The 15,106-nt window shown below is 43.8% G+C and overlaps 1 protein-coding gene across 2 annotated transcripts in view; it reads right to left on the bottom strand.

Moving 5' to 3' along the window:
- Positions 1-1,034: 1,034 nt before the first annotated feature.
- The window catches only part of PPIL2 (peptidylprolyl isomerase like 2), a 68,038-nt gene continuing 53,966 nt past the window's right edge, over positions 1,035-15,106 (bottom strand). The window contains exons 16-20 of one of the 2 annotated variants that reach the window (XM_058036841.1): positions 14,442-14,498; positions 4,867-4,939; positions 4,660-4,722; positions 4,040-4,179; positions 1,035-2,392 (exon numbers count right to left, since the gene is read on the bottom strand). In XM_058036841.1, the coding sequence (XP_057892824.1) occupies positions 2,299-2,392; positions 4,040-4,179; positions 4,660-4,722; positions 4,867-4,939; positions 14,442-14,498 (427 nt within the window). In that variant the 3' untranslated portion in view covers positions 1,035-2,298. The remainder of the gene's footprint in view (positions 2,393-4,039; positions 4,180-4,659; positions 4,723-4,866; positions 4,940-14,441; positions 14,499-15,106) is intronic. The other variant, XM_058036842.1, reaches the window with a different exon arrangement.

The following is a 15,106-nucleotide window of genomic DNA, read 5'->3' as shown; positions in this document are numbered from 1 at the left end:
TTACTTGAATACACAAAATTAGGCGTGTGGGAGGGATCAGAGGTAGGGCTCTGCAGTTCAAAACTTCACTGCAGGGTCTGGCTGTGGTGGAACAGTGCTGGCCCCACAGAGCTCTCACGAGTGTCTGGCCGCTGACTCAACACTGGGCACTGGCCAAACCCTTGGGCCACAGCAGCACCCTGGGGATGGGCCAGAGCCAGTGTCCCCCAACCAGCCAGCAGACCAGAGAGCTGGATCCAGGTCCAGAGGTAAACCATGGCTGGAAATCTTCACCCCTGCTTGGAGCAAAACTGAAAGAGTCACACTCAGCTCTTCCTAGAAGCCAGGAAATTGTTCTTTCATGTCCGATGTTATGGTGGGAAATGGCGAGCACAGGGCAGTTCCTGGAAGGGCAGCAGTCCCTCTGCCCTGTGAACAGCAGTGCTCCTTCAGGGACTGCAGTGAGCTCTGCCAAAAAGCTGGAACAGAGCAGGAAAGTGGGCAGTTATCTCTACAGCCTGCTGCCCCTCGGATCAATCTGAAATGGGAGCCCTTGCCACACCTCTGCTGCCTTCCTTGTAATCAAAATCTCCTTCCTTTCATAATAATCTCCATTTTAATCTAGTATAAAACCAGCATTTTATCCTTATGGATTAATAAAATTGCCTATCCCAGCTCTAGCAATGCTGTGAACTTGACTACTCAAAAGTGTGTTGAAGTATGCTGAGTTAGGTAAAGGGGATCAATAACAATTTATCATGAAAGGGCTCTAATAAGACAGAAGAAACTCAGCTTTAGGAAAGTACCATCAAATCCCCCGTTGCAGTAATCAAACGTGTTATTTCAAATTTAGACGTTTGCAAAACAAACTCCCCCTATTATTCTTTCAAATTAGTTTGAACTTCCTATAATTTAACAAAGATGTGATCATATCCGCAGAGATCCCAGAATTCCTTATGAGCCTCTTAAAAAGCAGGAATTAATCATTTCCTTGTAAAACAATCAAGTTTGCAATGCTGTGATCTTGTAAATAACAGTTGAACAAAGTCAAGCACTCAAAAGAAAATAAAAGTATTTAATGCAAAATATTTCCAAAAGTTTTTACAGCAATTTCCTATAAATGGAGTATTTTCTTAAAGAATGAAACCACTGATACAAATGTATTGTTCCAAAGGGGATTACAAAACTTTCTCCTCAGCCACACAGAGGTAGAGAGGGCATTTCTCTTATCTGAAAACACCTAAGATGAACTGAAAAGTGATATTCAGAATCTAGCCTGCTATGTCTAAGTTATGGTAACACACAGATTCTTTGGGATTAAAACTTCACAGGCTGATATATCTTTACCCCATAAGGCCTTTATTAAGATTCCTAATAATTTGTGGTTATGTAATGGAAATATCTGAGATGCCTGTCAGCTACATTATGTGTTTTTTCCTAATGATGGGAAGCCTGACATTGGAGCAGACTATGGGGAGTTCTACCCTGCAAGGACCAGGCTTTAGGGATGGGTGTTAAACAAAACAAACAAAAGAGTTGTTTCCATTCCTGCTCAGTTGCTCAAGGCTGTAGTTTCTGGCACCTGAGGGCAGGTGTGAACTGGTGCATCCTGGCACCTCTGGCTGTCCAGTGGCTCAGGGGAGGGCAGCCACTGGGAGGAGTAAGTGGTGCAGCTGCCCCGGGCTCCCCATGTAGATTTGCAGCTTCCCAGGCTGCTGTTGGAGGCTTTAATGGGTACAGAGAGAGCTCACTTGGAGTGAGCAAGGCCCTTAGATGACAGCAGTCAGTCCAGACAAAATTGGTCCTTGTTGAGAAGCAGCAGGAGGCAGCTGGAAGGTAGGGGCAGGACAGGCTGGAGCCCTTCCACAGAGCTCTCCAGCAGCACAGGAGCTTCCCAGGACATGAATTCATTCCCTTGCTTGGCACACTTGGCTGGTCTGGAACAATTACCTGTAAAAGGAGCTCTTTCACCACTGTAGCTGTTCACTGCAGTAGTGCCCTGCAAGGCTGGGCTCTGCCTGGGCTGCTGCCAGCCAAGCAGAGAAAGGCTCCAGCTGATCCCTGGGGAGCTGGGCTGCCTGCTCCCTGCTTTGCAAAACAACAACAAAACAGCCTTCGAGGAAGATGCAGTGGGGGAATGTGCTCTCTAGAAAACAAAGCCACATTAACCAGCCTCAACAAAGCAGCAGTTTTCTCTGCCAGTGGAAGGGCTGGCTGGTGCCTTCCCTCCCCAGGACAGCCTGGCCTTTGGGCTCTCTGGGGCCACGTGGGAGGCTCCTGTTTGCGCTGTGCTGCCCCAGTGCTGGGCTCCCCACGCTGCTACCAGGAGCTGAAGTCCCCGAAGCCTGTGCTCTTCTTCTCTTTCTTCACAGCTGTGCTGGTTGAAGGCCCATCATCCTCCGCACTGCGCTTCCTGCAGCCAGAACGAAAACAACTCTGAGGGAGCCTTTACTGCCAGTGGGACCAGGGCAGCTTGGGTTCTGCCTGTTCTCTCCCAGCACCAGCTATACTGGGGCCAGCCCATCCCTTGTCAACTAGACAGGAGTGCAAGCTCCATGCCAGCATGGCTTGGGGGTCTTTGGCAGGCCCAATAAGAGGGAGCATGGATGGGATGGTTTGGATCAGGCTTTGAACACTCCCAGGAATGTGTTGAAAGCACAGAAAGTTCTCCAGGCCAGAGCTGAAGATTTAACAGCTGTACCTTTTTAGCATGGCCAGGAGAACGTAAGCCATGAGTTTTCCCACACCTTCTCACCTGCACTTGTGGCAGCAAAAGGATTTATGGGGAATTAGGCATAAAGCAGCTGGGAGGGCTCTTCCAATCTTTCCTGTTTCTTGAGCCCAGCCTGTTGCAGTTGCTGCTGTTATCATCAACCTCTCTTGAGCAGAGCTTGCAACCACAGGGAACGCTGTGCCACCAGCTCATGTGCTGTAGTTTTATTGTCAGATATCAGTAGCTGATAGGGAGAACACCAAACCCTAAATCTGCCAGAGCAGGCTGCAATGACTGAAGGTCCTTTCTACACTACCTGGTCCTTTCTGCAGAGCCACAACTGCTGGATTTCCTCTGTAAATAAGAGTGCAATGTGTCAGCAGTTTTAAGCTGGACATAGTATTTTAATGGACACAATATTCTGCAACTGAAAAATTTTACTGACACACTAAACTGACCTACCTGAGCTAACGTATTTCTGTTCTCACAGCTATGCAAATGCCTGTAAGTCACAGAGGCACACACAGGCTGATTAAATGGCTGCCCAGATCTGTGTATGCATAAATACAGGCCTTCATGTAGCAGACAGACAACAGCATTTTTGCAAATGCTTTTAGAGAAGTCTGCTAAAAATCAAGTGGAAGGCATTTATTTTAATTTTTCCAAAACACATGCTAAGCTGCTGCTCAGCCAGGATTCTGTGCTGTCCTTATGAAAGAAAGCAGTGCTGCCAATCCTGACAGGGGTACAAAGGGTGCCTGGGAGAGGATGCTTTAGGATAAGTCTGTCCAACCATCCAGGTACCCTGGAGCTACTCAGCTGCCCTGTGCTCCCACAGCAAGCCTGGGAGCCTGCTCTCCTTTCCAGCCATTTCAGCTGTGCTGGTACAGCTGTTTGTGTGGCTGAACAGGGAACCAGAGCAGCAAACTGACGGGGGCCTGGGGCAGCTACTTTGTGCAGGGCAGAAGTTGCTAAAAGAGAAATGTCTGTGGGACCATGGCCTTCAGAAATAGCTTCAGAAAAGGAAGAGGATAAAAGATGGTGTAGAAGTGACACAGTACAGTTCCTCAAAGACTTCTGAGTTCTGGAAATGTTTCTACAGTTCTGAAGTCAGCAGATGCTTTTAAAGACCAGCTTGGTCATGTTCAAGGGCTAAAAGAGAAGCTCAGCTAATGTGTGACCTTGAAAAACAACAGAAGTGAAGTAAACTCTTGACTGTTAGGGCTACATGAGGGTGTCTTTGCTGGCCTAAAATAAACATCTGAACAATGGCACAGGACAGGGCCAGCATCCAGCAGGAAAGGCACCTAAAATATTCAGCAAAAATCAGAAGGACAGGGAACTCACGCTGCAGCCATGTTGATGTATTTTCCAATCCCCTGCCGGTAAGTTTTAGGAGTCTGAACCTCTTTCTTTGGTGGGACCACTTCAGCTTTTATTTTGGCCGCTTCTTCTTCCTGCTGAAACTTCTCTCTTTCAGCAGCGACCTGTGGGAAGCAAAGGGTGCAATCTGTTGCAAGAGATAGTGCAGAATAAGGAGAAAATGTCTACAATTCTTTGAAGCTTTAAAGCACTCAAAACCAGCAATCAGCACTGCTGAGATTACAGGGCAGGCTTTAGGAGACAGCCCTCAAGGGCCACTACAAACAGGCTCTCTGCAGCCATTATAGCAAAACTCTTTCTCACCTGCAGGCACCCACAGCTACTGGGGGCATTTGAAAGGAACCCATCAGAAGCCTGATGGACTGGGAGCTGTGCCAGACTCAGTTACCAGAGTAACTCTCCACTGAAGGAGCGACTGGGATCCTGGCAAAAAGGCAATGTTGAATGGCAGCTGCTTAATCTTAGCTGGCAACCAGATGGACCAGGGAGCTGCCCATGTGCAAAGAAAACGCATTAAGTTGCAAAATCCTCTCCAGAAAAGCTTTGGCCTTTCAAAAAAACCTCAACCAACCAAGCAACCTCACCTGTGCATCTGCCTCTTCATAGGGATCAACAAAAACAGTTGTTGTCTCAATTCTTATTTCCTCCTGGAAGCAGAAGAGAAGAGCAGTTATTCCATCTGCTGATTAAGTTGTGCCATCTCCCCCTGTTTTGGTTTCAAGAAGTGCCAGCAGAGTGACCAGCACTGCCATGTGAGGCCACTGCCCCCAGTGCAAGGTGTGCACACACACCTTGGGACGGTCTGTTTTTGGGTCACTTTCCACATTCTCCATAGCAGTCAGAGTTTCAAAGCCACCAACCACCCTAAAAGAGGAAAGAGATGTTATTCAACTGTCACAACATACTCAAAACATTCCTACACCCTTACCTTTAATATATCTCATTTATGTCCATTACTCTAGCAGGTTTTTAAATCATCATGTTTGAGGGGAGAGCAGTCAGCAACTGTGTTTGGAAGACCTAAGATAATGTCATTCAGTGTGGAAGATAAGAATTTTTTCCTCAAATATGGGATATGAATTTAAAATTAAACAGAACATGGAACAGCCCAACACTCAGAGGCAAAGCAAAGCCCAAAACCTGTAAGCCACATAAACCAGCCAGATGAAGAAAAAGTCTTTTCTTCTTCTTTGTTTTCAAATATGAAGACCTAGGAGTGTTATATGAGACCTAGGAGTGTTATCAGGAAGAGACTGGTAACTACAGCACAGGAGAGCAGTGGCAGAGCTGTCTGCACTAATGCCACCAACACTGAGAGAACAGGATTCTTCCAGAAGAAAGCAGAAGAAACTCTGCTTTCATATCAAAGAAATAAGCAATGTCTTGACCAAAAACATGACTGTGAGCTCATGAGGGCTCTGGGAAGGCAGCAGAGCATCAAGTCACAGCCACAGGGTAAGGCCAGGGCACTTCTCAAAGCAGTTTTCACCTAGCAGGGCCTTAGATCCCTGGCTTCTCACTTTTCAAGTCAACATATCCAAACACTTGCTTGAAAATGTTTAAGGCTGAAGGCTTTCTGGACTGTTCCATGTTTATTTTCAAAAAAAAGTGTGGAACAATGGGAACATTCTATAAAAGCATATTTAGAAAGGATAAATGGGGAAACCCAGATAATTATAATCCTGTCATCCTGTCATTTATCCCAGCAAAATAATGGAATAGCGGAGACAGGACATGATTAAGAAAGAAAGGAAATAAGTAACAGCAATCAACAAGGTTTTGTGGAAAACAGTGTCTGTCAAACAACCTTCTATCTTTGAGACAACAGATGTGGCTAACAGGGATAACAGTGTCCACAGAACAGACTTCTGGAAGGCGGCTGATATTTTGATTGAGGAACCAGAATGCCATGAAGTGAATACAGTACACATGAAATAAAAAATTGGCTGACAGGTGTCAAAATCTAATTTTAAACAGGAACCACTGAGTCAGTATGTTTTCAGAGGGGTCCTGCTGGGATCAGCTCTTGGTCCCAGGGTATTTAACACTTTTATCCACTTCATCATCCACAATTAAATTTGAAAACAGCTATTCTTAGAAGAGCAGTAAATAAAGAGGAAGACAGGCTGTTGATGCTGAGTGATCCAGATCCATTAGCAAAGCAGGCTGTAGCTGGACAACATCTGTTTTAATAGAGCCAAGCCACATGGCCAAGAACCAAAAATACAGCCCATACTAACAGCTGTGGGACAATGAGAAGCAGCTGTAATTCTCAAAAACACTGCTCCAGGAGCCAGGGGAGTTTGGGGCCAGGGCAAGCCAAGAGCCAGCAATCCCCCAGCTTCAACAGGGGGTAACTGTTTTGAAGCCTGATTGTTGCTGGCACTACAGCAGCAGCACAGGTAGGCTGGCAAGGGATGGGCAGATGAAATGGAGGAAAATCAAATTAAATGAAGCTGGTGGGGAAAAAGAATACCAAACTGGTGGAATATGTAGAGCATTTTATCACCTAACTCTGCTTTCATAGCAAAGAAATAAGTAATTCCTTGACCAAAACCCACGTGAAATTCACAATCGCCTTTATACACTTTATACACTCATACCAGGGTATTTCCCTCTCAAAGACACCTGTCCAGCCCCAGCATGGCAGAGTCTGCCCAACCAGCACCAGGAGAGGCCTCTGACTCTCACCTGCCCTGGTCTCAGCTGATCCAATGGAGAAACCACTTCCTACAGCACTCCTGAGTGCCCTCAGTGCCACCCCGTGGGCTGGGCCAGGCTGTAACCCCAACCAAGGGGACAGACCCCAGCACAGAGAGTGAACTGAGACAGAGAGGGCGTGCTCACCCTGCCCCAGCACAGCTGTGCTTGCTCATGGTTCAGTGCTGCTCCAAACTCCATTCCCCAGGGGCCTGCTGATATTCTGTAATAAGGCTGTGACTTTTAGGTGCAATTAAAAGCCAGGGATGCAGCCTAGAACAGCCTCAGTCATTTGTGACTGCAGGGAGCAACTGGGGGAGGCTGCACAGGGCTTGAGGACCCCGTGTGAACTTTGGAAAGTTCATAGCAAAAACTCAATTTTAAAATCTCTCTCCAGGCCAATATCAGATTGACTTATAATACTGGTGATTAACACCCAGCCCAAGATATATTCACTGTATTTTAACTGCCCCAAAGGAAACTTCTGATTTAATATCGGAGGATTTTCTAGCCACCAGCTCACTCATTATCTGCTTGTATGTTTTCATTTAATTAGGTTTCTGATAATTTGAAATGGCCAGATCAGCTGTGCACTGGCAATCTCAGCTGAGTAATCCCTTAGCCTGTAGCTAGACCTCCCACAATATTAGCCCTAATGCATTTTACTGATGCTTCCAGATCTTCAGTTGCTCTGCTAATTAAACTTTATTGGTAATATTTTGTCACTTGTACATTTTGAAAGGCTGCCATAGACATGGCATTCACAGGTCATCAGTAAATGACCTAAATAGTCTATTTTGACATGACTGTTACGGGCTAAGGGGGAAGAAGACAAAGTTGTTATGCCTGCAGAGCATGTCATTCTCTTTTCTTCTTCACTTCTTGTCTCTCAAATGGACAATTGCTTCCTTTTCTCTCCCTTGCATTCTCCAGCATTTTGCACAGAGAATCTCTGCGTACTACACTGTCAGCACAGTCAGCTTTCAATATATGTTTTTGTTTTTATAAAGACACTGCTGTAATACTGATAAAAAATAAAAACTAATTTGAATACAAACCACCAGCTCAGAGGAGAGAGCTCTGAGCAGAGAGACAGGAAATAATCTACAAGTCACTTTTGTTCAGGGAGCACTAGGGAGCTTTGTCAGGGTCAGGCCCAGCTGAGGCTGGTATCTGACCACTAAAAATGAACATACAAAAGGACAAGGTCTGATTGCAAAATCACCCATCCAGTAAAAACTGAACTACACACTAACCTGGCAGTCAGAGCTGGATGCAAAAGAAATGGAATATTCCAAACTGTGAAGGCTTTTGCAAGCTTTCCTCTGATCTAAGAGACAAGGTATACACAGGCCCTTGAAATATTACATGTTGTTATTGTCAAATCTCAGGATGTTATTGCAGCACTAAAATCAGTTTGATGAGATATAATGTGTCAAAGCCCATGCACTGGCATCCCTCACAGCAACTGCTCCTCAGTGAATGAGGAAACCAACACACCAGAGAAGTTTTTGGGATTCTTTGCCTGCCCAACAACACATATTTTTGGGCCAAGAAAAAAGCCCATACAAATTATAAGAGAAAAGACAATCAGATTAGTACATAAAAACATTTTAAAAATCCTCTTAAGAGTGAGCCACTACTTAATATTATTCTAATATTCAAGGAAATCTGTGCATAATTTTCAGTAAAAGAAAATGCAGATTCCAGAAATTCAGGCTCACATCCCTTTATAGTCTTTACACGGGCTGAATGTGTGGCACAGCCAGTGACTGCTCACACTGTGGTGTCTGCTCTCGTGCAATGGCACTTCTGCCAAGATGGGAGCCAGCATGACAGGGAAGGGAGAAGGGCATAAACAAGTTTAACCTTTTCCTCTGCTTCTGGCTCTACTCCTTTTATAAGGTGTCATACATGCTTTGTCCTAAACTGGCTGAGGTTTAAGAAGGTGTTCAGATGACACCCTGCAGTGAAAAGGGTGACACTTTCAAGACACCATTCACATCAGAACAACCAGTGGAACTGAGAGTTTGCTGTGTGCTTCCAGTAGATGTTGAACAGAGAAATCATGATCTCAGCTATATATTTAGCTCAGCAACCCTGAGACAGCTTGTATTTTTAGAGGAGCTTGATAAATGTTGCATTACATTTAAGCATGAACGACAAGGCAGGTACATTTATGGTATTTTTTTTCTGTTAGCATAGGAATGAAAACAAAAATGTGCCCTCACTCATGCAATTTTGTTTTCTTGAAAGCTGGCTAAGTTAGCACTGGAAATCTTTGCATTTCACATTTAGATGTGTTATTAAAATCTTACTTCCTGTTAAGGCTCCTTTATGTAAAGGAGTAACCTTGCTTCAAAACCACTGCCAATGCCTTTGCACGATGAAGAAGTGAAATATCCAGAGCAGGCTCTATCCATTTGCAAAATGCCAATGAAGGTCTCACTGCACTTTAGTGAGTGCTGCCCAAAGAAAAAATGCATCTCCCCTGCAGGCCCAGAGACATTCACACGTGAATCTATTTCTCATACTTTTGTTTGGAAGAATGATTGCAATTAAGCCTTCTGCAATGCTGGGGATGGCAGTGAGCCAACATAATAAGAGTTTCCTGGTCAGAAGACGATACAAGAACAATGTCTGGACTTTTTTTTAAAACAAGCTTTAAACTACAAACAGAAAACAGAAAGAAAAATTGCTCTTTTGTAAACACATTCTGCCCCAAAGGTTATTTTTATAAAAAGGAGAACGCACATTTATATACACACAGAGGGAACAACACATATGTGCACAAACACGTACACTCAGGACAAAATGTTTTCTATGCATACACCCAATCTGCAGTGGAGTGAGCAACTCAAATGTGCAACAAGAATGCAGCCAAAACATCTCCATCTCTCTGCTAGATAAGGGCTTCATCTAGCAGGCGAGACACGGTAATAAAGGGTGATGAAAATAAAACAGCTTGGAAAAAAGCTTATTGAAACTAGACTCAACAGATGAACCTGGCACGAAAGGACTTCCCTGCCTTGGCACAGGTCCCTGTTCAGAGATCATACAACTGTTTTAGCCCAGTGCTCGTGTGCAGCCATGGCTTCCACAGGAGGCCTGGCTCATTTCCCCACCTTGCTCTTTGCTCCTGTCCTGGTGTCTGGGGATAGGAGACTCTGTACTGCAAAATTAGGTCAGTCTCCCTACACACAATCAGCTCTTCTGCTGTCACACAGTTTCTCCAATCTTCAGATGTACTAAAGCAGAAGAGCCAAAAGAACATGAGTTTTCCAGCTTAGAAGCAACTGGGATTCACTGATTCAAACCACAGAGGGAATGTTGCAAGTGGAAACAGACAATGTGTTATATAATAGCACCTGGGTAACTGAATAATGCCTGCTAGTTGCTTTATGTAGCTAATTACTTTAGAGGACAAGAGTTACTTCCATTGCCCCAGTCTACAGAATTGCAGTAGAAAGCAATTAACAGGTTAAGGAATACTCAATACAGAGTGATACTGATCCAAGGGAAGAACTCTCTTCCACAAAAGCATCTGGCAAGGAGAGAAGGGAAGAAAAGAGAAGAATAAGCTGAATGCATGTCAGCTATTGACTGATGCCTCCAGTCTGACCAAGCCTGAGGTTTCCCAAACCACCTTGTTCATTATTTCTGGGAGCCAGAGAGCTGAAGAATGAGCAGCAGAAACCTCGAGAGACAGTAAAAGTTATGCACAGAGGCAGATATGTACAGCCTCACAGCAAAGAGAAAACTGTCCTCCACATACTCATCTCCTGTCTCAATTGTCACTTTCTTTTCTCAGCTCTTGACAAACACAAGTGATGCTCTAATAAACACACAGAACTGCTGTACAGATAATTTCCAGCTTTGCCACTCTGACCACAACACTTTTCTCTCTGCTCCCTTTATTGCCCTTTGTTTTATCCCATTACATCATGCATCTGCAACATGTCCTCATTTTCAAGACCCACCATGCTCTGCTTGTCCTAAATCTCACACAAAATTCTGAAAGCATTTTTCTACTTCTGTTGATCACTTTCCACTACTATTTTAAAGATGCACATTCTTATGTGTGCCTTTAGCTTTGGAACAGGCTCCCAAAAAACAACCATGGAACAATTTTGTTTTTTCCTGAGGCTTTCTTTTTCCAAAGGTGGTGGAAGGTAGGTTGAAATGGGTCACTGTCACAACTTCCCTGTATCTATATGCAATCTCTTTCCTACTTACACAGCTCTCAGGGACAGAGATTATGTTTCTATTTCTGCTAAAAAAGGGCAAATGTACCAGGTCTCTGATCCATGAGAGCTGTGAACCATTGCAACAGGAAACATAACAACAACATGGATGGGATATGCTTGCACCTAAATTTCATAAGGAACACCCAACAGGAACCTGAGCTTATCTGCTGGTTTGGCTGTAGTGTTTCTGTAGCCCCTGCAGGTCACAGCACAGCCAAGGCCCAGCTTGGAGCACAGGTAGGAAGGAGACTCAGGCACAGAGCCCAGGGAGCAGCAGGCAGGACCCTCCCCAGGCAGCAGCCCCCTGGAAATGCTTCTCATCCCCTCTTGTGCAGAGCAAAGGCATGTCAGTTGGTTGATATTATCTCAGTTTCTAAATTAAACCTCTTACCAGCAGCTAAAAGCCCACAAAAACCACCAGTTGGTTTTCATGTTAATTACATCATTCTCTAAGTCAGAAGAAATAGTAATTACTAGAAATGGTAATTACTAATTTAATCTAGGCAGCTCTGTTGGAGCAGGAAATCCATGCAGCCTGCAATACACCTCCAAGGGAAGGCATTCTGCTCTCACTCTCTGTTTTGGCTCCCCAGCCATGCCAGATTATCTCCTTTCTTGTCAGAACCAGCATCCTCATCACTGCCACCATGAGCAGCACAATCATGACGAGCCCTTCCCTGTCCCCCAGCCACACCTTTCTCCTGAGACATGAAAATCCCAGTGCACCAAGGCAGACACATGTCTCCTCTTCACTGTCCCACCGCCCAGGTGTGGGCATTTACAGAGTCTCCTACATAAAAATTGTGTTTCAGACCAGTGGGGACATGAATAAGATGCATTTCCAGAAAAGGCACTTTTCAATGTTGCATCCACAAAGGACCAAAGAAGCAAAGAAAGGAGTAGGGAATGGTTGCCCTTTTACTCTTTTTTGTTCTCCTAAGTATGGGAAGCCTCCTGAAAAGTTGTATACAAGTTACAAACATGTCAAACTCTGCTCTCCAAGATACCTGTGTGACACTAACATGGACCAGAGTCACACAGGAGTAGCTGAGAGTACAGGTCAGAGTATTTAGGTTTTTATATTAACTGAAATAAGTAATCCTCAAATCTGTATGAAAGTCACAACAGGCCAGTAAGCAGCCAGTTAACAATACAATAAACACTGATGGAAACAAAGAATTCTGTTATCATGGGTTCATTCTGCTGTTAAACCTAGATATTATTCCTAGATATGCTTCCCAGACATTATTGTGCTATAATCAGCTCAGATATAGTCACCAAATCCTGGAATCACCCAGGATCTAAAATATCAAACTGAAGTTGGAGTTTTACTAAGGTACAATCCCTGGCATCTTCTGGCTTTTATGACCTTTAAAAGCAATGCAGGTAAAAACAACTGATGGATTTTGATGACAAAATACAGATCTTAAGAGCTACACACATCAACCTTTTATTATTTAATTTGTAAGTAAATTAAATTATTCAATAATTCAACTTACAGATTAATACAAAGTGACTGGGATACATATATCCCAGCATCTTAATTTTACCTTATTTGAATTGATCTTCATTTACATGCACGACAGATCAGAGTAAAATATCCCTGCTCTGTGTTCATATGAAGATGTCACTCATTTTTCATGCAGGAAACCAAATATGACTCTAAACCAACACTTTTTATAAACTTTTTCCAATGTATTTCAGCTAAAAATATAAGCAGCACCACTTCTTCACTCTGGGACCTAAGCTCAGATTTCTGTTACAGCAAAGACAATTCACAAATTAAGACAGTCTTTGCTAAAACTGCAAAAATCTCTGCTATATATGCTTAAGCAGATTTACCTGGACTAAGTAATTCCTCTTTAAAGAGCAACATCCAGTGTGAAACAGCATCTGAGCTATTTTGCTCACTTGAGACATTCAGCACAGTGTGAAGGCTTTGGGGAGCACACTCCCTGCACCACAGAAAGCTCAGCTTCTCTCCAATCCTTTCCTGGTGAATTCTGGTAAAACTGAAGCACACTGAGGAACTCAGCAAAGGCACTGGAGGACTACACAGTGCTCACTGAGGCCAGGCTGCACCCAGAACTGCAGACCAGGCACATTTTCAGCTGAGCTGTCTAACACAGACATTACTTGATGAGGTGGCCAGCTCAGGTTAACAGCATTACTGGAGGGGATTTGAAGGGGTTTTTGCAAGGTGGACTCAAATTGTTGCTGAAGTGAATTAGTCCTAAGATCTGGACAAGGTAACTCCTCCAAGAATTACTGACTCTCAGCTTTTAGTATTAGAGTTTGCTTTATTTGTCTGCTTTCACAAAAGAACAAGGGAACTTTGAATTTTTCTAGGACAAACCTGAGAAAGAAAAAATAAATACATTTCCAAGAGTGTAATTATTGAAGAATCAGTATTGGAACTAACAGCACTAAAATAAAGTGCCATTAAAATGAAGCCTCAAAAGTTGCAGGCAGGGAAGATGGATTAAATATATCACTTTCACTGTGCAGCACAATTGTATGACATTCAATCAAAGTAAACAGCACATGGTTCTGTTTTCCATTACTGACTTCCAAACGAATAGAACCATGAAAGGAATAAAACCCCAAATCTACAAGTAGAAAAGACTGTAAGATTCTCAGGAGCTCCCAGTGCAGCAGGCTAGCAACATTCCCACTCCTGCCATGCGTGAGGGATGGCTGAGAACAGCTCTGCTTTACTTGTAAATACCAAGTTCCTGCAGCAGAGGAAGCAAAGAGCAAACCATAAGAAAGAGTTTGTATCTTCTTCAATAAATATCTTAATCTTTATCATGTGAAAACTTCACTGGAAAAGACTTTCAGAAGAGAATTCTTTATAAGGAATGAAGTTCTCTCACTGTCTGGGCATTGGTAGTATCTTTATATATGTGTGCATAAATATACAGATTTATACCAGTGATAATTGTCAGGAATAAAAGAAAAGAAGAATAAAATAAAAAATAATAAGAAGGGCAGAAGCTCTGCAGAAGCTCTATTCCACGATGAAGAACAGTCCTGTCATGAGTAATTTTTCAGTTGATGGCTCATAAGAGGATGAAAGCAGTATTGAAGAGCTAATCTCTTGTGTCCCAGCAATTAACATGCACAAATATTAACGTGGTTCATTACATGACTATGATTACTTTCCTCATGACTCCTGGAGGGCCACCCACAGAAGGGAAGTGAGGCAACTTACACAGATGAAAGGAGGGAAAAAAGGCAGGGTCTGCTGACTGGCATTGGTGCAATGTTGCCCACCTCCTCATGACCAGGACAACTGGATTGTGAGCTGGAATTTTGCTCCAGTTCAATTACAAGAGTCATTAGATTCTGCTTTTTAGGCTTCAGACACACAAGGGAGAATGTCTGCTATGCTGCTGCCCAAAATATCCTTCACTTACCTTCCAAAAACTGTGTGCTTCCTGTCCAGATATGCACAGGAGCGGAATGTGATGAAGCTAGAAGGAAAAAACATATAACAGTTACCACATTGTCCCACTGACCCTCAGCAACAGCCAGCAATGCTTAAAAATGCTTAAAAATACTAAGTGTCTGCAAAAGCTTTCAGAGAGAAGCCAAGCCACTCTCCCTCTCTGGCTCCTCTCTGGAAGGCCTGTGGACCAAACATAATTTCATGCCTCAGTATTGTGGGTTCCACCTGGATTTCTGGAGTTTTGGCTTCTCACTTTTCATCACACTAACATTTTTAAACAGTACTCCAAGAGTAGGGCCTTGCAGCAAGTCCAAAATTAATCTGAGCATCTGCCTCCTTGGCCATGCAGGCCCTGGGAGGCTCAGGCAGGGCAGGCAGACGTGCATGGGAGGAATGCTTCCTGCTTGGGAAGAACATTTCTGGTGCATGCTGGGCAGCTTGTATCCAGCAAATAAAGTTACACGACACAACAGCCTCTGCCAGTGTAAACTTCTATTTTCTGGATATTTACTTTTTGCATTTCTCTTCCCTTAAACTGCTCTGTTGGTGATCTATTTCTCCTCTGGACAGAGCACACTCGTGCTCCAGATACAAACACCCCAGAAGAATACTTTGAAGTGTCAAAAGTAATTA

Source organism: Melospiza georgiana, chromosome 18 (genome assembly GCF_028018845.1).
Source record: "Melospiza georgiana isolate bMelGeo1 chromosome 18, bMelGeo1.pri, whole genome shotgun sequence".
Lineage (NCBI taxonomy): Eukaryota > Metazoa > Chordata > Aves > Passeriformes > Passerellidae > Melospiza > Melospiza georgiana.
This window is presented reverse-complemented; position numbering and strand designations above follow the sequence as displayed.